This window comes from Mchenga conophoros, linkage group LG23 (assembly GCF_057382185.1).
Source record: "Mchenga conophoros isolate Kocher_MC1m ecotype Shallow Benthic linkage group LG23, M_conophoros_male_GT1.1, whole genome shotgun sequence".
NCBI lineage: Eukaryota > Metazoa > Chordata > Actinopteri > Cichliformes > Cichlidae > Mchenga > Mchenga conophoros.
The window spans coordinates 45,251,645-45,274,293 of NC_140547.1; the positions used below are offsets into that span (position 1 = coordinate 45,251,645).

The window sequence follows — 22,649 nt, forward strand, 5'->3', positions numbered from 1 at the left end:
CTCCCTTTAGTTACAGAATGTGATTCTAAGACTCTGGTGATTTCTCCTCTTGTTTTTTCAATGTGTATTCCTGATGCCTGCTCCAACTATCAGCCATGGAGATTCAACTCAGTGTTGTTAGCAGATGAAGAGTTTGTCAGTTACAAAAGGTCTCAAAGAGATTTTTTTCTATCAATCAGACCCCAGAGATGTCATCATCAGTCATTTGGGAATCTCTAAAAGCATCTGAGAGGCCAAATCATTTCATTTTGTGCCAAACAGAATAAAATAGCGACCGAGCGCCTCTCTCAGTTAGCTGATGAAATGACTAAACTACATGCTGTGTACAGCCACTCTCCTGAGCCTGTATTATATACACAGCGGTTACAATGACAAACTGAATACAATCTCATATCTACAAAACAGGCTGAGTCAAAGTTGCAGCTACGCTTATGAACATGGAGGAAAAACAGGCGAGTTATCAGCTCACCAGCTACGACTAAGAACAGCTAACCAACTATCCTTGAGATCTACAATGACCAGGGAATAAGGTCTACAGACAACCAAACTATCCTTGAGATCCACAATGATTTCAATAAGGTGTTTGATATTCCCTCCTTGGGAGAAGATGCGATCGCTAGTCTGGAGGAACCTGTCTCTAATGTTGGAATTGAAACGGCCGTACGGAGCACGCAGTCTGGAAAATCTGCTGCCCCGACGGGTATCCATCTGATTTTTTTCATAAAGTTTTCTGACCGACTGAATTCACTGTTAAAATCAACTTTTGAAGAATCCTTCCTCTCACAGTCGTTGCCTCCAACAATGCATCAAGCAGTGATGTGTTTAATTGTAAAACAGGAAAAAGACCATTTAGATTGTCGTTCATGTCGTTTAATATCTTTGTTCAACACAGACACCAAGATCCTGGCTCAAGTGTTGGCCCGTCGCTTACACAAGTATTTGTCCTCCATTATTTCACCAGACGGGCTTTATTAGGCACTCTTTTTTGAACATTAGAGCTCTATTAAATATCATTTATACCCATGTTAAAGGTGATACATTGGAAACTGTAATTTGGCTTGACACAGAAAAGGCGTTGGATCGGGTGAGATTGGATTTTTTTTTATACGCTTAAAAAATGTGTCTTTAATTTTGGATCTTGGATGAAAGTATTGTATTGCTCCCCTCTAACAGCCGTCCGGACTAACAATAATCTGCCCCCCAGGACAGGGATGCCCTCTGTCTCCTTTTTGCCATTGAACCGCTAGCTGTTGCTCTGAGACAATGTGTTGGTGTTGAGGGAAAACATCGAGGGGGTATCGAACATGAAGTCTCTCTTTATGCCGACGACATGATTTTATTTATTTCCAACCCATCGAACAGCCTCCACAAACTTTTGGATAGACTTACAATAATAATAATAATACGTTTTATTTATAGGCGCCTTTAAGAGCCTCAAGGTCACCTTAATGCATACTTAAGGAATTTGGGACAATTTCTGGATATAAAGTGAATTTTGGGAAGAGCGAGGCAAAGTCTATCTGTACGACAACTGGGAGTTTTGTGTATTTTAGCCCCTTTTAAACCCAGCTATAAGAAGTTTAAGTACTCGGGCATCTGGGTGACAAGAAAACCACAAAGACTTGTATAAAACTATCTTCCTTTATTGTCGAAGCTTAAAGAGGATTTTGGAAAATGTGAGTTTTGCCTCTTTATATTTATGGTGGGGATGCAGAACAAGGAGCAAAGATGAATGTGATGCTGAATCAGCAGAAGACTTGGACTCATTTGATTCCAGCTTTGATATCATTGATTTCAATATGTCCATTTCTTTCACACTTCACCTTTAAAAGTGAAGCCATGTGGTTCCTGGAAGGAAAAACACGACTTTTTCAAGTCTTTGTCCTGTTTTTATGAGAAATGTACGACTTTAATGTGAAACATTCAGAGTTTTTTCTCTTGTTGTGTTTGTTTGAAGCTGCTTCCTGTTGGCTTCAGCTGTTTGGAGTTTCCATTTTCTAAACTTCTACATTCTGAACCTTCTTCAGCTCTGAACAGATGATGAAACACTGAATGATTTCAAGCACTTTGTCTAATAAACTTACATCTTTCATTCTTTATACAGATTGAAGGGCTGTGGTTTGTCAGAGATCAGCTGTGATTATCTGGCAGCAGCACTGAAGTCCAACCCCTCCCATCTGAGAGAGCTGGACCTGAGCTCCAACAACAAGCTGCAGGATCCAGGAGTGAAGCATCTGTGTGGTTTCCTGGAGAGTCCAGGATGTAAACTTGAAACTCTGGGGTCAGTCAGCATGTTTTAGTTGTGCTGAGATGAATATGATGTGAAAGTTGTGCTGACACTAAACTGCAGACATCAGGCTGATATTATACTGATCCACACTGAGGATCTTCATGGTAAAGTCTGTTTTCTTCTTCTCTGGTTTAGTCCATTGACTGCAGCAGAACAATGTTCGCATTTCAAACAGTGATACTCAACGTATGGCCCGCGGCCCACACGCGGCCTGCCCACCTTTCCTGATTCAGAGAGAGGGGACCCTGATTAACTGTGTAGCTTCTTCCTCACAGTTCTAAGTATCAGACACAACAATGAATAATCCACAGCTGACTGTCTTTAGCAGGTCAAAGGTCACGGCACACAGCAGACAGTCAGAAATATTCTAACTCTGATCATTTATCAGTTGTAACACTGTGAGACTTGATCAGAGGTGTGATCATCACAGCAGAGGCCTTTGTGTCAAAGTCACTGAGGATCAAACAGAAACACATGAAGCAGATTTTCCTCTTCTGGCTTTTTATAGCAGATAACCTTCAAAATATTCTGCAGTCGATCAAAAACTGAAGCAAACCATGAAGCAACATGTGAACATGAGCTGATGCTGCTGAAGTGAAGCAAAGTTACAGAGGTTTGATTACAGACACAGCTGAGAGTTTGTAATCTGTCATCATTTTAAAAAGTTTCCATGGAACAGCAGAAATTAGGCTTTACTGTCAGAGGCCGACAGCACTGAACACAACAGCAGACTGGTGGCTAATAAACAGTGAATGATGCAGAAACAGATGTTTGAAGCTGTTCTTGGAGTACACTGATAGAGAGAGAGAGCTGTGCAGGCAGGAACAGCCAAAGTCAGAGAGAATTCATGAGCATATTGATCAAACGTGAAGCAGAGTTTGGATCTTCTTTTGCTGCTGCTTCACTCAGTTTTGGTTGGAGACAGATGAAACCTGCAGCTTCAGGATCTGTGAGCTGTCCACTTTCAGCCCCGACGGCGTGTCCGTGTACGTGCCGTCGAGTGAACGATCCACGCTCTGTGTTTCCATCTTTGTGTGTTTAGCTGCTCTCATTTACTGTTTTATCTGTTTGCTGCTTGTTGAAATAGTTTGTGAGCTTTAACCTGAGATTCTGGCAAAATACATTTATATTAAACATCGATTCAGGATTGAATGAATCAACATCGTTTTATTCAAATTAAAACCATTTAAACGGGAACATGAATTTTTTACAGCCGCCTCTAATGCTGGGTAATGTCAGCTGGTCCATGTGCAGCTGGCTGTGAGGCTCAGGGAGCGTCTACAAAGTGCAACACTGAAAGAACATCATCCATAAATATTGAGTAAGAACTGGACTCTCATACAGCGAGACTCAAATGCCTTTAAACATCAGCTTATCCTGCTGATCCAAGTCCAACACTGAGTTTGTAAAAACATGTTTGTCAATCATTTTGTTTGGTTTCTGAGGAAAATGATTCAATAACTTGCTGCTAATACACAACATTTCATCATATTTCCTCATAACCCTCTTTTGTCTGACCATTTGATCCCATTTGAATTTGCAATAAAGGATCCACAGAGTTTGGTGACAATAATGACAGTAGATGTTTGTGTGAAAGTGCTGGAAGCAAATGAGTGTGTGATGTTCTTTCAGTGTTGCACTTTGTAGACGCTCCCTGAGCACTGGTCTCACAGCCAGCTGCACATAGAGACCAGTGTTGTTAGTCCAGGTCAGAAGATGACTTGTTGGAATGAAAATGAGCTTGTAGTTTGTCTGCTTTAATAATGTGACTGGAAAAAGGTGTTGGACTTCAAATATGTCCATTTCTGTCACACTTCACCTTTAAAAGTGAAGCCATGTGGTTCCTGGAAGGAAAAACACGACTTTTTCAAGTCTTTGTCCTGTTTTTATGAGAAATGTACGACTTTAATGTTCTTTTTTCTATACTCAATTTTTATTATAATTTACAACATTGCAACTTGTACTTGTCAATGTTCACAAGTAGGACAGTTACAGGAACTGCAATGCAGAAATCTAGATTAAAATAAGAACTGCAATTAGGAAGCACAAAACAAAACCCAAGCAAAACAAAACCCAAGCAAGCAAACAAACAGACAACAACATAACAAAAAGAAAACAAAACAAAAACTTTATGTAATATTAAATAACTTGTGACAAACTTAGCCGTAAATGGACAAAACGAAACAGACCTATGCTAAATTATTGAAACAGTAAAGCATGTATGGGTCGCCAACGCTCAGTAAACAATTCTCTCTGAATCCGCAGAGCAGATGTTATTTCCTCCATCTGGTAAATTTCTCTTGCTTTATCAATCCACATATTATATGAAGGTGGGTCAAGATTCAGCCATTTAATAGTGATACACTTTAGTGCTGCTGTAAGATTCTTAAGAGATACGTTTTATTGTTTCCCGCAAAACCCTTTGGTAAGACTCCTAAAATGACTAACTGATGGTCTTTTGTTAATGGTTGTTGGAAAACTGTACTGAGAACTTTAAATATGTCATTCCAAAGTGAGCAGATTTTTGGGCATGACCAGAATATATGTGAGTGGGTTCCTAAAGAAGTACCACAATTTCGCCAGCAGGTGTCAGGATTTGTAGGCTTCATTTTGGCCATTATCTCTGGGGTTCTAAAATATCTCATGACCACCTTCCATTTAAATTCTCTCCACAGCCCAGAATTAGTCACCAGATGGGCTTCACCGAACACCTCTTCCCAGGTGTCCTCTGAGATTTGAGTGCCAGTCTCAGCTTCCCACCTTGCCTTAATATCCAAAGTTGCATTTGTATTGAAACTCATAAATGCGTTATAAAAATGACTGATTAATTTTGGGGAGGAATTACTTTGAAATGTTTTTAGAAATATTTCCTCAATGGGTGAGGGCTCCAAAACTTGCCTCCATTCTTTATGTTTTGTCAAAAAGCTTCTTAGCTGCAGAAATCTAAAAAAGTCAGAAGAAGGAAGCCGAAACTGACCTCAACTGTTCAAATGAGCTCAGGTGCCCATTCCTCACAACATGACAAAGTTGATGAAGCCCGCTATGTGACCATGCTCTGAAGCCAGAGTCTTCCACAATAGGAGAAAAACCCTGCAGGGAGGAGAGGCTTGATAACAATGAAATTTCTTTTGGAAGACCAAATGATTGTTTGATTCTACGCCAAATCTTTAGTGTGACCCTCGTCCGTTCCCCCATATGCACATTTTTAATTGAAATGTTAGAAAAAAGCAGGGATTCCAATGATCTTTCGCACATTGTCTTCTCAATGTTTAGCCACTGAGTTTCAGACAAATCCCGCACCCATACAGTCAGGGGTCTCATCTGAGCTGCCCAGAAATAATATTTCAGGTTTGGAACAGCCAATCCCCCCTGCAGGTTTGACAGTTTTAATGTTTGGAACTTGATCATCCCTCATGTGTATTTAGTCTCTGTGTCGCGTCATCTGTGTTCCCACCCTCCATATTTTCATGCCCAGTCTTTTGTATTCTTAGCCATAGCTTTCTGTGTCTTCATGATTTATTATAGTATTAGTTCCCCAGTTTAGTTCTCTTCACTGTGATTCTGCCTTGTTTGATGTCTTCAGCCGAAATAAAGGCTCGCTTTTCGTTCAAAACTCAGTTTCATGTCTGCGCCAGTGTCTGCGCCTGAGTCCTCCACACACTCTCCATACGGTCAGCTACTGCGACCGTGACACTAAACTACATGCTGTGTGCAGCCACTCTCCTGAGCCTGTATTATATACACAGCGGTTACAATGACAAACTGAATACAATCTCATATCTACAAAACAGGCTGAGTCAAAGTTGCAGCTACGCTTATGAACATGGAGAAAAAACAGGCGAGTTATCAGCTCACCAGCTACGACTAAGAACAGCTAACCAACTATCCTTGAGATCTACAATGACCAGGGAATAAGGTCTACAGACAACCAAACTATCCTTGAGATCTACATTGATTTCAATAAGGTGTTTGATATTCCCTCCTTGGGAGAAGATGCGATCGCTAGTCTGGAGGAACCTGTCTCTAATGTTGGAATTGAAACGGCCGTACGGAGCATGCAGTCTGGAAAATCTGCTGCCCCGACGGGTATCCATCTGATTTTTTCATAAAGTTTTCTGACCGACTGAATTCACTGTTAAAATCAACTTTTGAAGAATCCTTCCTCTCACAGTCGTTGCCTCCAACAATGCATCAAGCAGTGATGTGTTTAATTGTAAAACAGGAAAAAGACCATTTAGATTGTCGTTCATGTCGTTTAATATCTTTGTTCAACACAGACACCAAGATCCTGGCTCAAGTGTTGGCCCGTTGCTTACACAAGTATTTGTCCTCCATTATTTCACCAGACGGGCTTTATTAGGCACTCTTTTTTGAACATTAGAGCTCTATTAAATATCATTTATACCCATGTTAAAGGTGATACATTGGAAACTGTAATTTGGCTTGACGCAGAAAAGGCGTTGGATCGGGTGAGATGGGATTTTTTTTATACGCTTAAAAAATGCGGCTTTAATTTTGTATCTTGGATAAAAGTATTGTATTGCTCCCCTCTAACAGCCGTCCAGACTAACAATAATCTGCCCCCCAGGACAGGGATGCCCTCTGTCTCCTTTTTGCCATTGAACCGCTAGCTGTTGCTCTGAGACAATGTGTTGGTGTTGAGGGAAAACATCGAGGGGGTATCGAACATGAAGTCTCTCTTTATGCCGACGACATGATTTTATTTATTTCCAACCCATCGAACAGCCTCCGCAAACTTTTGGATAGACTTACAATAATAATAATAATAATACATTTTATTTATAGGCGCCTTTAAGAGCCTCAAGGTCACCTTAATGCATACTTAAGGAATTTGGGACAATTTCTGGATATAAAGTGAATTTTGGGAAGAGCGAGGCAAAGTCTATCTGTACGACAACTGGGGAGTTTTGTGTATTTTAGCCCCTTTTAAACCCAGCTATAACAAGTTTAAGTACTCGGGCATCTGGGTGACAAGAAAACCACAAAGACTTGTATAAAACTATCTTCCTTTATTGTCGAAGCTTAAAGAGGATTTTGGAAAATGTGAGTTTTGCCTCTTTATATTTATGGTGGGAATGCAGAACAAGGAGCAAAGATGAATGTGATGCTGAATCAGCAGAAGACTTGGACTCATGTGATTACAGCTTTGATATCATTGATTTCAATATGTCCATTTCTGTCACACTTCACCTTTAAAAGTGAAGCCATGTGGTTCCTGGAAGGAAAAACACGACTTTTTCAAGTCTTTGTCCTGTTTTTATGAGAAATGTACGACTTTAATGTGAAACATTCAGAGTTTTTTCTCTTGTTGTGTTTGTTTGAAGCTGCTTCCTGTTGGCTTCAGCTGTTTGGAGTTTCCATTTTCTAAACTTCTACATTCTGAACCTTCTTCAGCTCTGAACAGATGATGAAACACTGAATGATTTCAAGCACTTTGTCTAATAAACTTACATCTTTCATTCTTTATACAGATTGAGGGGCTGTGGTTTGTCAGAGATCAGCTGTGATTATCTGGCAGCAGCACTGAAGTCCAACCCCTCCCATCTGAGAGAGCTGGACCTGTACTACAACAACAACCTGCAGGATCCAGGAGTGAAGCATCTGTGTGGTTTCCTGGAGAGTCCAGGATGTAAACTTGAAACTCTGAGGTCAGTCAGCATGTTTTAGTTGTGCTGAGATGAATATGATGTGAAAGTTGTGCTGACACTAAACTGCAGACATCAGGCTGATATTATACTGATCCACACTGAGGATCTTCATGGTAAAGTCTGTTTTCTTCTTCTCTGGTTTAGTCCATTGACTGCAGCAGAACAATGTTCACATTTCAAACAGTGATACTCAACGTATGGCCCGCGGCCCACACGCGGCCTGCCCACCTTTCCTGATTCAGAGAGAGGGGACCCTGATTAACTGTGTAGCTTCTTCCTCACAGTTCTAAGTATCAGACACAACAATGAATAATCCACAGCTGACTGCCTTTAGCAGGTCAAAGGTCACGGCACACAGCAGACAGTCAGAAATATTCTAACTCTGATCATTTATCAGTTGTAACACTGTGAGACTTGATCAGAGGTGTGATCATCACAGCAGAGGCCTTTGTGTCAAAGTCACTGAGGATCAAACAGAAACACATGAAGCAGATTTTCCTCTTCTGGCTTTTTATAGCAGATAACCTTCAAAATATTCTGCAGTCGATCAAAAACTGAAGCAAACCATGAAGCAACATGTGAACATGAGCTGATGCTGCTGAAGTGAAGCAAAGTTACAGAGGTTTGATTACAGACACAGCTGAGAGTTTGTAATCTGTCATCATTTTAAAAAGTTTCCATGGAACAGCAGAAATGAGGCTTTACTGTCAGAGGCCGACAGCACTGAACACAACAGCAGACTGGTGGCTAATAAACAGTGAATGATGCAGAAACAGATGTTTGAAGCTGTTCTTGGAGTACACTGAGAGAGAGAGAGCTGTGCAGGCAGGAACAGCCAAAGTCAGAGAGAATTCATGAGCATATTGATCAAACGTGAAGCAGAGTTTGGATCTTCTTTTGCTGCTGCTTCACTCAGTTTTGGTTGGAGACAGATGAAACCTGCAGCTTCAGGATCTGTGAGCTGTCCACTTTCAGCCCCGACGGCGTGTCCGTGTACGTGCCGTCGAGTGAACGATCCACGCTCTGTGTTTCCATCTTTGTGTGTTTAGCTGCTCTCATTTACTGTTTTATCTGTTTGCTGCTTGTTGAAATAGTTTGTGAGCTTGTTGGGGGAAAACTCTGTAAAAAACCCAGGAGAAATAAAGACACAATGAGACAAAGTTACTTTCTTTATCAAACGTGTACACGGGTGAGCTGCTAAGGACAACTCACACCATGCACAGTGGCTTGGTAATTTTTATAGGCACAGAGCACAGAGACAGTGAGAACAGGATAAGAAAATAATAAACAGATAAAATAAAACAACTCCATATATGGTGCTAGTCTCGTCAGCAGAGAGCTAGGGAAGATAAAACAATCTAAAACAATATGTCCCAGAAACAAGATGTGTTTGCTGGGAAAGTCTAAAAAGATAATTCTAAACTAATCTAACCATAGGCAGAGGGCAGACAAAAGGCATCTTTGTACATTTAAAAGAAGGTAAAGAAACATAGAATCATTTTTCCTGTAACATTCCCTCCTGTTTTAACTTATTTTAAATGTATACAGCAATTGTCTGTGAAGGTTATTTATTAAGCAATTTTTTAATTTTCAAAATGTCAGCATAGCAGAAATGGAAGTCATCTGGTCTAAAGAATAAAACAAAAGAAAATAATAAAAAGAAAAACATAGTAAATGAAAATCATAGTAAATGAAATAACAAGTGGAATAAACAAGAAAAAATAATAAAACTAAAACTACAAAAAATAAAAGATAAAAACCTTATATTTTAAAACGAAAACTACAAAAAATAAAAGGATGAAAACTTTATATTTAAAATGAAAAACTTTTTGTTTAAAACTCAAGACTTCAAAAAAATAAAAGCATGAAAACTTGCATAACCTACTAATGTTTTAATCAGTGCATGATCACTTGACAAGTCATTTTTAATCACCACGTCATTTATTAGCAGCTAGTACAAGTTCTCCTCTAACAGAATTGCAACGGGATGTTGTTCTTCTTCAGGCACGGCAACATAAGCAGTCATTGTAGTTGTTATCATCTGTGAAATCATTACTCTTAGACATGGCAACACACACAACATTAATATGAGCAGTGCTATCATGATGAGACCTAGAAGGAAAAATGGCTTTGCTACAGCAGCCAGCCATGAACCGCTGAACAGCCAGTCAAGCCAGCCTTGTGCTGTAGCTGCTCCAGGTGTGTGGTCAGTGACATATTTTTGCAGAGCGGTCAAATTCTGCAAAGCTTCATAAATGTCTCCTCCAGTTTCGTATCCATCAGGGATAAAAGTGCAACATGTTTCCCCGATCAGCTTGCAAACTCCTCCTTGTGATGCTGTTAGCAGGTCTAGTGTCAGTCTGTTCTGCAGCACCATCGTTCTGATGGCCTGCTGTTCTCCTGCTAAGGCGGTTCCCAGGGCCTTAGTTAAGTTGATGTGTCGTAGCAGAGCATATCGGTTGATTTCCACGTGATCCCGCACCTCGGCAACTCCAATGCCGGGGATCAAGCTCTGTAAGAATTTCACTCCTCCTCAGATGCGAAACTCTGGTTCCTTTACTGCTTGGTGCCGTCCGTGCACATCCTGTCTGGTAATGAGTCTTTGTTTGTAGTATCATTCGGTAGCTGTAGTTGGAGCGACAGTTGAGGCTCATCAGTGTCGCGTTACTGGCACAGGTTTCGTTGAGTGAACAGTCAATACACTTCCTCTCGTTCCTCGGTGGGCAGAAAGTGTATTTGCATAGCAGTCAGTTTTATTATTCAAGTAAGCTGTAGTGTTCATAAACTGCCACCAGAAATTAGTGGCATAGCCATGGGGAAACTTGGTGTACTTTCCTTTGTCATACAGTGTCTGCCTTTTCTTCATATAGCGTGACTTATTGTCCCTCACGGAAGCAAAGGTGAGGAGCCCGGCCATGGTCAGGGCCGCTGCAGTTGTTAAGAGCCACCACCTCATGACGACGGAACACACCCTCCTGTCGCGAGTAGACCCCCCGGCCAGGAAAGCTGACCCCTCCACCGGGCGAGATCACAACAAGTGGGCAAGCCTGCCGTCAGCTGTGTTTAGATGGCTTCACTGACTCGCCTGCAGTGACTCTGATGGATCCAGGATGGTCGTTCCGCAATTTTGCAAGCGGTCGGTGTAGTGAGGAGGACTTGGTATGGCCCCTCCCACCTGGGTGTGCTCCAGTTTTTCCTTTGGAGCACCTTGATCAGAACCCAGTCACCGGGCTTTAGTCTGCAAGACACTTGATAGACATCATTACATTCTTCGTCATTTACAATCATCTCTTTATTTTCCTACAACTTAGACATACATTTTGCTACTGAAATTGTATCTGCCTTTTTCACTGGGTAGATTTCTGGCCACTTTGAGAATACATCTATAACCACTAGGGTGTATTTTTACCCTTGGCATTCATTTAGCTCAATAAAGTCCATATGGATTGTGTGGTCTCAGGTTTCCCTGAGCATTATATTTTTGACACGTCATGCACGTTCTGACAAATTGTTTTGCTGAGGTTTCAAAATTTACAGTGTAGAATTTACAGTGTAGAAATGAGAGTTGACAATACTGGTCAGTCCCCCCGTTGACAAATGCGTACAGCCATGAGTCACTAATGCCGCCATTTTGTGGAGGAATTTTTGCAACACTAGCTTGCCATAACACATCATTAAGTCGTTTGTCAGAACTGCACCGTGTTTTAGCCATTTTGCCTGCTCTGCTGTGCTTGCTGCTTTTTGTTCATTTTTCAACACATCCAGTGGAATCTGATGTGTGTTCACTGCCATCAATGTGATGTTTGCCTGTTGTGCCGCCTATTTTGCTGCTCTGTCAGCAAAATTGTTGCCTGTAGTAATGAAAGAGTCAGTAGGCGTTGTAAGAGGTTGGCATGCTGGTTTGCCAGTTGGTGTAATCATTCCTCTGTTATGCCAAATTTTTTGCAAAATGATGCACAGCAGAGAAAACATACTGGCTGTCTGTATGTATGTTTATTAGTTTGTCTTTGTGTATTTAGCTTTCGCGTATCACAGCTATCAGCTCAGCGCTCTGTGCAGAACATGAAGAAGAGAGTGGTTTTGCTTCTATTATTTTACTATCTGTGGTTACTGCGTAACCTACACAACTTCGGCCTGTGCTGTAAGGTCAAATGCTGTTCTCCTAGCTTCCACACTTGCTGATCATAAGGTGGATCTGGGCCTGGAGTTTGTTTAAATCTCAGAATGTTGTGATACTCGGTCAGTTTCTGGCACTCAGGTGTAATACCAGAAAAGAATGGCATGACTGCTATCTTAAGTTTTGTCAGAGCGTCTCTACCTAGCAAATTTACTGGACACGACGGGTCATATATGCATTTAATAAAGCACCTGCGGCCACTTGCTGTGTGTACTAGTTCTAAAAGGGCAGTTAATTGTTGTACAGTTGTGTGGCCTGAAACTGACTTTACAACTAATTTGTCCTCTACTCCTACAATCTCGTGGGAAGTGACCTTCCTCTCCACGGTTCTAGCAGGCGTTGTCTCTATGTTATCTGCTGTTTCTGCGTGGCTGTCTGCAGCCTTGGTGTTTGTGACTTTGCTCGCCTCTCTGTTCCTGATAGCCACCTGTGAATTAGTGTTTTAGTCTGTTGTCAACAGTCAGCCTTATTTTGAAGTTACAGAATGCTTCTCCCTTTTTTTGTTTTTTTTTTTTGTTTGGGAGAATAGATGCAACTCTACATTTTCACTTAAGGCAGTTTTAGATAATTTCTAGTTCTTCAAACAATGCATGGATCTCACACATTTCAAACTTTCAAGTTACAGTTGTTTCCCATTTATACAAATATATATATTTAACTTTGCATTGCTCACAGCTCATAGCTCACAGCTCTAAACCTAGGCATTTTTCAATCATATGCCTAATCACTATGTGTCATTGTGACTCTCAAGTATTGTCACAAGTTCGTTTAAAATCGTTTCCAAAACCAACAAAATAATCAAACAAAAACAAAAAACATAAACGTGTCAGGACACAAAAGAAAAAGAAAAATGCTGCCACCCGAACAAGGCAGAAGTCTACATATGTTGGCTTTTAATAGCATGCAGCTTGTAACATGGTAGACTAATGTGCCTGTGTTAATTCAGCTCCATATTATTGTGTGAAGTTGCACTGGGTTGGGAGTGGTTTTGTGGTTGTCACATTTTTGGTGAGCCAATGGCTGGAATGGGGTTGGACTAATTAGAGGCAGGTGTACTTGATTGCACTGATACACCGGTCTACATATAGCCCACACTACAAACACTGCTGTGTTGTTTTGTCTCTCTGTGCAGTCCAGGGCCTATTATATGCCACAGCCTAAAGGCAGCTGGGTTGCAGACTAGATGCTTGCAGGGTGGTGGGTCTCCAAGGACAACTTCTAACCCTGTTAGAGGCAACATGTGGGGTGCAACTTGGCCGTGTGGCATAGCTGGCTCTGGCCTTGGGACTGTGTGTTTTTATACAATTCATAAGTGGGACACTGGACTGTTTTATCTTTTATCTCTTGATATATTTTTCGTCAATAAATTATCTTTTAGAATTTTATTGACTGTCATCTTTTTGCCCACGACTGAAACGGTTGGTCAGACCTAGAGTCTTTCTTTGGGTGTGTTACAGCAGCTTCTGCTCTAAAAGAAACAAATAAATAAAAAGAAAAGAAAATGTGTAACATGTTCATCAGCTTAGCAGTGTCTACATATTTAATTCAGCTTCTCAATCCTGTAGTTTTAGCTGTTGTCTACAGGGTTTTGCTTATTGGTTGTTATTATAGGTGTGCTCTATATCTCAGCAATGTGTCATTCTAGAATGATAGGTTTCAAGCTGGTCAAGTGCCTCTATGCACTTCATTAGTTTAGTTATTCTCCGTATTGTCTTCATCTCACATGTCATTACACTGAGTTTCAGCAAACCTTAAGCTTGATGCAGACTACTGCTTAACAATTATCCACCTCACATCATAACCGATTAAGGTGCCTCTTCATATTAATATTATGTCATTGTTAATATTATCCTCTTTGTCTTATATAACAGCAATAGCATAATATTTTATCAGTGTGTACCACTATACTACTACTGAGCCAATTTGTTAGTTAGGATCATCTTATTCAGCAAACAGATAATTTAGAATTCATCCAATCTGCGGTCACATTTGTTCTCTCTGTTGCATGGCGGACCAGGCAGTTCTATTATAATATATTATTTATATTTTATTTTGTATCCATCAAGGGCTTCAGATGACCTGCAGAATCATCCTTTTCCCAAGGTGGAGACAGTTACCTTTTCACACACTGTCCTTGGCTGAACAATGACACAGCCTTAATATACCTTATTTATTTTATTAAAATATTTTCGTGTGAATTATTTGCTTTATATTCATTTTATACATGCTGGGCATGGTCATCATGCCAACTGTGTTTCATTGTTAATATCACTTTACAGGTTGTTATCCTTGCTATTATTAATTTCAAATACTCTAAAGATAATTTCTACTGTAATTTTCCCTTTGTTCATCTTTATTTCGTACTTTTTATATTTATATCTACTCAGTGGGGTCTGTTTTCAACCCTTTTAAACTACTTCAAACTACTGTGATCTCTAGTTTTCACTTAATAAAGGATTATTATGTTCTTCCTGATATGGGTGGTGCTGCAGATGCGGCTGCAGGAGTGAGTGATGGTTTACTAAAAGGATTGTGGGAACTGCACAGTGTCTCGTCTTCTGGTTTTACTAAACTGGCAGTTGAGTTCTGTTCTTCTGACTGTTTATATTTTGTTTTCTTAAATCTCTCAGTTTACAGACACTGTTTTTGTCCGGCGTCTGGACTTTTCTTTTCTCACCACTGCTCGTCAGCAGGAGTGAGTTTTAATTTCACTTGCTTGATTACCCATCTTATTTATGTATTTACTTATTTTTGTTTAAGTAATATATACACGATACAGCTGCTATCACCTTCGCTGGTATTAGAGACGAGAGTGGTTGCTCACACGCCCTTCTACTTTCGGACTATTTCCAAAAGCGGTGTGAACTTTACGAGACGGAACTCGACCGTTCTCTCAACTCACCAGCACGTCAGTGAATAGCAGTAAAAGAAAAACACAGTAGGAGCAGCTCAGTCTCTTATTGGACCGTGAAAATTCAGCTTGCTCCGTTAGTTACAACAATACACACACATACATTCACATTCACACTTATTCGCGCGATCGGAACCCTTATCATAAGGGGAGCTGCCAGTCTTTCTGTAGACGAGCTACTTATTCCCTTGACCCAGCTGGGGGAGCTACCCAGAGCTCCAAACCTAACCCACAAGAGTGGGGAGCTTCCAGTCGACGAGCTCCAAGCTACCAGCCGACGAGCTACTTTAAACCCACAGAGGTGGGGAGCTTCCAGTCGCGACGAGCTACTTTCGCTATTTTAAATTCCCTGAATTTAAAATACGCTTTTACGCAAGATTGTGTCAGTGTGTCTGTATCTACCTGGTCAGTGTCGCCGGGTCTGGTCCACCTCGATCGGGCCCCACCACCGTGGGTCGCTTTCTAAGAACGTTGGCCAAGACTCGAATTTAACGCCCTTGGTCTTTTTCCACACACCTGGTGTGTGGGCTGTCGACAGGCGAACAACGTGGACTGGTCACGGAGATGGGACACGATGGAGGCGATCCGGCTGTCGAAGGACCAAGAAATGTTGGGGGAAAACTCTGTAAAAAACCCAGGAGAAATAAAGACACAATGAGACAAAGTTACTTTCTTTATCAAACGTGTACACGGGTGAGCTGCTAAGGACAACTCACACCATGCACAGTGGCTTGGTAATTTTTATAGGCACAGAGCACAGAGACAGTGAGAACAGGATAACAAATAATAAACAGATAAAATAAAACAACTCCATATATGGTGCTAGTCTCGTCAGCAGAGAGCTAGGGAAGATAAAACAATCTAAAACAATATGTCCCAGAAACAAGATGTCTTTGCTGGGAAAGTCTAAAAAGATAATTCTAAACTAATCTAACCATAGGCAGAGGGCAGACAAAAGGCATCTTTGTACATTTAAAAGAAGGTAAAGAAACATAGAATCATTTTTCCTGTAACAGAGCTTTAACCTGAGATTCTGGCAAAATACATTTATATTAAACATCGATTCAGGATTGAATGAATCAACATCGTTTTATTCAAATTAAAACCATTTAAATGGGAACATGAATTTTTTACAGCCGCCTCTAATGCTGGGTAATGTCAGCTGGTCCATGTGCAGCTGGCTGTGAGGCTCAGGGAGCGTCTACAAAGTGCAACACTGAAAGAACATCATCCATAAATATTGAGTAAGAACTGGACTCTCATACAGCGAGACTCAAATGCCTTTAAACATCAGCTTATCCTGCTGATCCAAGTCCAACACTGAGTTTGTAAAAACATGTTTGTCAATCATTTTGTTTGGTTTCTGAGGGAAAAGATTCAATAAGTTGCTGCTAATACACAACATTTCATCATATTTCCTCATAACCCTCTTTTGTCTGACCATTTGATCCCATTTGAATTTGCAATAAAGGATCCACAGAGTTTGGTGACAATAATGACAGTAGATGTTTGTGTGAAAGTGCTGGAAGCAAATGAGTGTGTGATGTTCTTTCAGTGTTGCACTTTGTAGACGCTCCCTGAGCACTGGTCTCACAGCCAGCTGCACATAGAGACCAGTGTTGTTAGTCCAGGTCAGAAGATGACTTGTTGGAATGAAAATGAGCTTGTAGTTTGTCTGCTTTAATAATGTGACTGGAAAAAGGTGTTGGACTTCAAATATGTCCATTTCTGTCACACTTCACCTTTAAAAGTGAAGCCATGTGGTTCCTGGAAGGAAAAACACGACTTTTTCAAGTCTTTGTCCTGTTTTTATGAGAAATGTACGACTTTAATGTGAAACATTCAGAGTTTTTTCTCTTGTTGTGTTTGTTTGAAGCTGCTTCCTGTTGGCTTCAGCTGTTTGGAGTTTCCATTTTCTAAACTTCTACATTCTGAACCTTCTTCAGCTCTGAACAGATGATGAAACACTGAATGATTTCAAGCACTTTGTCTAATAAACTTACATCTTTCATTCTTTATACAGATTGGACAGCTGTGATTTGTCAGAGATCAGCTGTGATTATCTGGCAGCAGCACTGAAGTCCAACCCCTCCCATCTGAGACAGCTGGACCTGAGCTCCAACAACAAGCTGCAGGATCCAGGAGTGAAGCATCTGTGTGGTTTCCTGGAGAGTCCAGGATGTAAACTTGAAACTCTGGGGTCAGTCAGCATGTTTTAGTTGTGCTGAGATGAATATGATGTGAAAGTTGTGCTGACACTAAACTGCAGACATCAGGCTGATATTATACTGATCCACACTGAGGATCTTCATGGTAAAGTCTGTTTTCTTCTTCTCTGGTTTAGTCCATTGACTGCAGCAGAACAATGTTCACATTTCAAACAGTGATACTCAACGTATGGCCCGCGGCCCACACGCGGCCTGCCCACCTTTCCTGATTCAGAGAGAGGGGACCCTGATTAACTGTGTAGCTTCTTCCTCACAGTTCTAAGTATCAGACACAACAATGAATAATCCACAGCTGACTGTCTTTAGCAGGTCAAAGGTCACGGCACACAGCAGACAGTCAGAAATATTCTAACTCTGATCATTTATCAGTTGTGACACTGTGAGACTTGATCAGAGGTGTGATCATCACAGCAGAGGCCTTTGTGTCAAAGTCACTGAGGATCAAACAGAAACACATGAAGCAGATTTTCCTCTTCTGGCTTTTTATAGCAGATAACCTTCAAAATATTCTGCAGTCGATCAAAAACTGAAGCAAACCATGAAGCAACATGTGAACATGAGCTGATGCTGCTGAAGTGAAGCAAAGTTACAGAGGTTTGATTACAGACACAGCTGAGAGTTTGTAATCTGTCATCATTTTAAAAAGTTTCCATGGAACAGCAGAAATGAGGCTTTACTGTCAGAGGCCGACAGCACTGAACACAACAGCAGACTGGTGGCTAATAAACAGTGAATGATGCAGAAACAGATGTTTGAAGCTGTTCTTGGAGTACACTGAGAGAGAGAGAGCTGTGCAGGCAGGAACAGCCAAAGTCAGAGAGAATTCATGAGCATATTTATCAAACGTGAAGCAGAGTTTGGATCTTCTTTTGCTGCTGCTTCACTCAGTTTTGGTTGGAGACAGATGAAACCTGCAGCTTCAGGATCTGTGAGCTGTCCACTTTCAGCCCCGACGGCGTGTCCGTGTACGTGCCGTCGAGTGAACGATCCACGCTCTGTGTTTCCATCTTTGTGTGTTTAGCTGCTCTCATTTACTGTTTTATCTGTTTGCTGCTTGTTGAAATAGTTTGTGAGCTTTAACCTGAGATTCTGGCAAAATACATTTATATTAAACATCGATTCAGGATTGAATGAATCAACATCGTTTTATTCAAATTAAAACCATTTAAATGGGAACATGAATTTTTTACAGCCGCCTCTAATGCTGGGTAATGTCAGCTGGTCCATGTGCAGCTGGCTGTGAGGCTCAGGGAGCGTCTACAAAGTGCAACACTGAAAGAACATCATCCATAAATATTGAGTAAGAACTGGACTCTCATACAGCGAGACTCAAATGCCTTTAAACATCAGCTTATCCTGCTGATCCAAGTCCAACACTGAGTTTGTAAAAACATGTTTGTCAATCATTTTGTTTGGTTTCTGAGGAAAATGATTCAATAACTTGCTGCTAATACACAACATTTCATCATATTTCCTCATAACCCTCTTTTGTCTGACCATTTGATCCCATTTGAATTTGCAATAAAGGATCCACAGAGTTTGGTGACAATAATGACAGTAGATGTTTGTGTGAAAGTGCTGCAAGCAAATGAGTGTGTGATGTTCTTTCAGTGTTGCACTTTGTAGACGCTCCCTGAGCACTGGTCTCACAGCCAGCTGCACATAGAGACCAGTGTTGTTAGTCCAGGTCAGAAGATGACTTGTTGGAATGAAAATGAGCTTGTAGTTTGTCTGCTTTAATAATGTGACTGGAAAAAGGTGTTGGACTTCAAATATGTCCATTTCTGTCACACTTCACCTTTAAAAGTGAAGCCATGTGGTTCCTGGAAGGAAAAACACGACTTTTTCAAGTCTTTGTCCTGTTTTTATGAGAAATGTACGACTTTAATGTGAAACATTCAGAGTTTTTTCTCTTGTTGTGTTTGTTTGAAGCTGCTTCCTGTTGGCTTCAGCTGTTTGGAGTTTCCATTTTCTAAACTTCTACATTCTGAACCTTCTTCAGCTCTGAACAGATGATGAAACACTGAATGATTTCAAGCACTTTGTCTAATAAACTTACATCTTTCATTCTTTATACAGATTGTGGAGCTGTGGTTTGTCAAAGATCAGCTGTGATTATCTGGCAGCAGCACTGAAGTCCAACCCCTCCCATCTGAGAGAGCTGAACCTGAGAAACAACGACAACCTGCAGGATCCAGGAGTGAAGCATCTGTGTGGTTTCCTGGAGAGTCCAGGATGTAAACTTGAAACTCTGAGGTCAGTCAGCATGTTTTAGTTGTGCTGAGATGAATATGATGTGAAAGTTGTGCTGACACTAAACTGCAGACATCAGGCTGATATTATACTGATCCACACTGAGGATCTTCATGGTAAAGTCTGTTTTCTTCTTCTCTGGTTTAGTCCATTGACTGCAGCAGAACAATGTTCACATTTCAAACCTTCAAAGAAGAAGAAAAATCCTCCACTGGAAAATTCACTGTGAAACTCTCAAACTCTTCATTGCACCTTAAAGTCTGTGTGACACTGAAATCCAAAGCAAAATGTGCGTTTGCTTTACAGACAGCAGTCCAACACAAACATACACACATCATCCAAAACACAGTCCAACATCCAAATCTCCTCCACTGCCAGCATGAATGATGGGAAAGAGAAGGAGGAACACTCTGACATTCAGGGTTAGAATGAGTTTCATCAAGCAGACTGTGAAGATCAAAGCTGCATTAGAAAGCTTACATGAATGAATGAGTGGACAGAAGTGGACAGAGATCATCTGAAGCACTTCAAAGGCTTTAAATCAGCACATTTCTCTTTATTCTTTATCAACTCTGTTAGTTTCTCTCAGTTTTCTGTGGAATGAAGCTAACAGCAGGCTAATAAGATGCTGACCAATAGGTTTCTATTAAAGGTTGTAATTTGTATATGAAAAAGTGCTTTGGCTCAGCAGGGATCAGCTTACAGGTAGAATACAGCTGCTGGATGGGATTAGCATGTCATAGCTATCTACCAAACTGCTAACTGGGGGATTTCAGGCCATCTATGGATCATTTTTGCTAACTGTTTATTCAGCTTAGGCTCACAGGGCTGCAGCCTGTGCCCTAGCTGTCATAGGGCAAGAGGCGTGGTCCACCTGCACAGGTGAGCAGTCCATCACAGGGCCAACAGAGAGCGACAGAGAAGCACTCCCTCACATCCACACCTACAGCCAATGTAGAAGCACCAATGAACCTAAGCAGCATTTCATTGGACTGTGGGGGAACATCCAACCTCCACAGAAAGGCCCAGCTGACCAACAAGCTTCAACCTACAACCTTCTTGCTCTAAGGCACTAGTGCTAACCACTTTTGCCCATTTCAGCCCAAATCCTGCATCTTCCTGTTTCTGACTCCAGGCCAGCTCCACTAACACTTTCTCATCAGACACTGCCACCTAGTGGAGGAAGTCTTAGTTCCATTTGAAGCTTCAGATTACAGTTAGTTCCTTTACAAAGAGGTGGAGGTGGTGGGGCCACAGCACCATCATCACTGAGTGCCATAGGACACTTAACCTTTGTTTCCATATGCTGGGAACTTCCTGTTGTTCCCAGGAGGACTGGAAAATGTGTGAAAATCTCCCAGTCAGTTCCTCACAGCACACTTCAATCATTTCCCTCCCACAGCATCAGGACCAGGGCTTTTTCTCTCTTTGGTCCCACTAAGAGATTTCCACACAAACAGCTCATCAGTGGGACTCTCAGAGCTACCAGCCCTTTGCTACAATCACAAAGCTCTTCATTGAAATCAATGATATCAAAGCTGGAATCAAATGAGTCCAAGTATTCTGCTGATTCAGCATCACATTCATCTTTGCTCCTTGTTCTGCATCCCCACCATGGACTTCATTCCTTTCCAAGCCAGCCTTGAGTGTCCTTTATTCAGCTCATCCTCTGCTTTACTTTTACACCTGATTTTAGCTGCTTTATCTCTCTTTCAACAGGTTTCTGTGCCTCAATCTTTTTCTTCTCTCCCTCATAACAAGACAGCTTCTTCTGCCTGAGAACATGTTGGAGTGATTTACTAATCCAGGGCTGCTTATTGGGGAAAATACTTCCTGTTTCCAAAGTAATCCCCATTTTTCCCAGAAAGAAATGTCAGTAGAAATCGATGATCTAAGGGAGAACATGAGCCTTTCAAAAGTCCCAGTGGGTGCAGTCAAAGCAGTCCCTCAGTCCCAGTATAGAGTCTTTGGTCCAGACTGGAACAGCTGTGTGCCCAGTTTGAGCTCTCTTCAGTGCTGTGACCTGACAGACCCAGAGGGGCCATCACATCACATTTAGAAGCTCCCCTGATGGAGCCACAACACATGTCCAATACTTAGTCTGTCTTGTTGGACCAACTGGAAGAAATGATTCAAGGACTTAGTCACAGAACAGAGATTCAAATCTCCAAAATCCAACTGGCTGCATCAGGACATATAGTCTGAAACTCTGCACAGTTTCCTGTTTGAAACTGCTTCCTGTTGGCTTCAGCTGTTTGGAGTTTCCATTTTCTAAACTTCTACATTCTGAACCTTCTTCAGCTCTGAACAGATGATGAAACACTGAATGATTTCAAGCACTTTGTCTAATAAACTTACATCTTTCATTCTTTATACAGATTGAGTTTCTGTGGTTTGTCAAAGATCAGCTGTGATTATCTGGCAGCAGCACTGAAGTCCAACCCCTCCCATCTGAGAGAGCTGGACCTGAGATACAACTACATGTATGGAAACAACCTGAAGGATCCAGATGTGAAGCAGCTGTCTGATCTTCAGCAGAGTCCAGACTACAGACTGGAGACTCTGGTGTAAGTAGAGTGATGGAGTGAGTGGGTGGTGCTGTCAGCAGTATTGTACTAAACACAGTCAGTATGAAACAAAGATCCAGTGTTTCCTGTAAAGCTGCAGCTTCTCAGTGAAGCTGTGAGAGGAGAACGGTGACAGGCTTCAGGATTGGACACAAACACTTCCTGTTTCTCACCTTTATGGTCACCATAGTAACGGCTGACACGCTCTGATCAAACACTGTCAACAGCCAATCAGCTCTCTGAACAAAGCAGCACGCAGACCAATGACTGCATTGATTTCCAAGTTTAAAGCAGTGAAGAACACAGTCTGTAGGTGAGGAAGAATTTAGTGAGAGCAGATGTTTGGATGGAATTCCTCCAGTTAACAGCTGGAACCGTCCATCTGGATTGTTGGGCTTGTTGTTGGGGTTCCTACAGAGCTCAGAGTGGACACACCAAGGTTCTTCTAATGAATGAAAGTCCAAACTCAAACTAGGAGGGAAAAACATTTTCAGCAACTTCAATAAAAATCCAAAGATTAGAAAAAGTGAAGCAACAATGAGTCCTAGTACAGT

General features: G+C 41.3%; 1 protein-coding gene across 1 annotated transcript in view; it reads left to right on the forward strand.

Annotated features, from left to right (window-relative positions):
- Positions 1-17,266, forward strand: part of LOC146548102 (NACHT, LRR and PYD domains-containing protein 12-like) — a 431,005-nt gene extending 413,739 nt beyond the window's left edge. The window contains exons 9-11 of the mRNA XM_085265026.1: positions 2,105-2,281; positions 7,783-7,959; positions 17,071-17,266. Of these exons, the coding sequence (XP_085121152.1) occupies positions 2,105-2,281; positions 7,783-7,959; positions 17,071-17,266 (550 nt within the window). The remainder of the gene's footprint in view (positions 1-2,104; positions 2,282-7,782; positions 7,960-17,070) is intronic.
- The last annotated feature ends 5,383 nt before the right edge of the window (positions 17,267-22,649 follow it).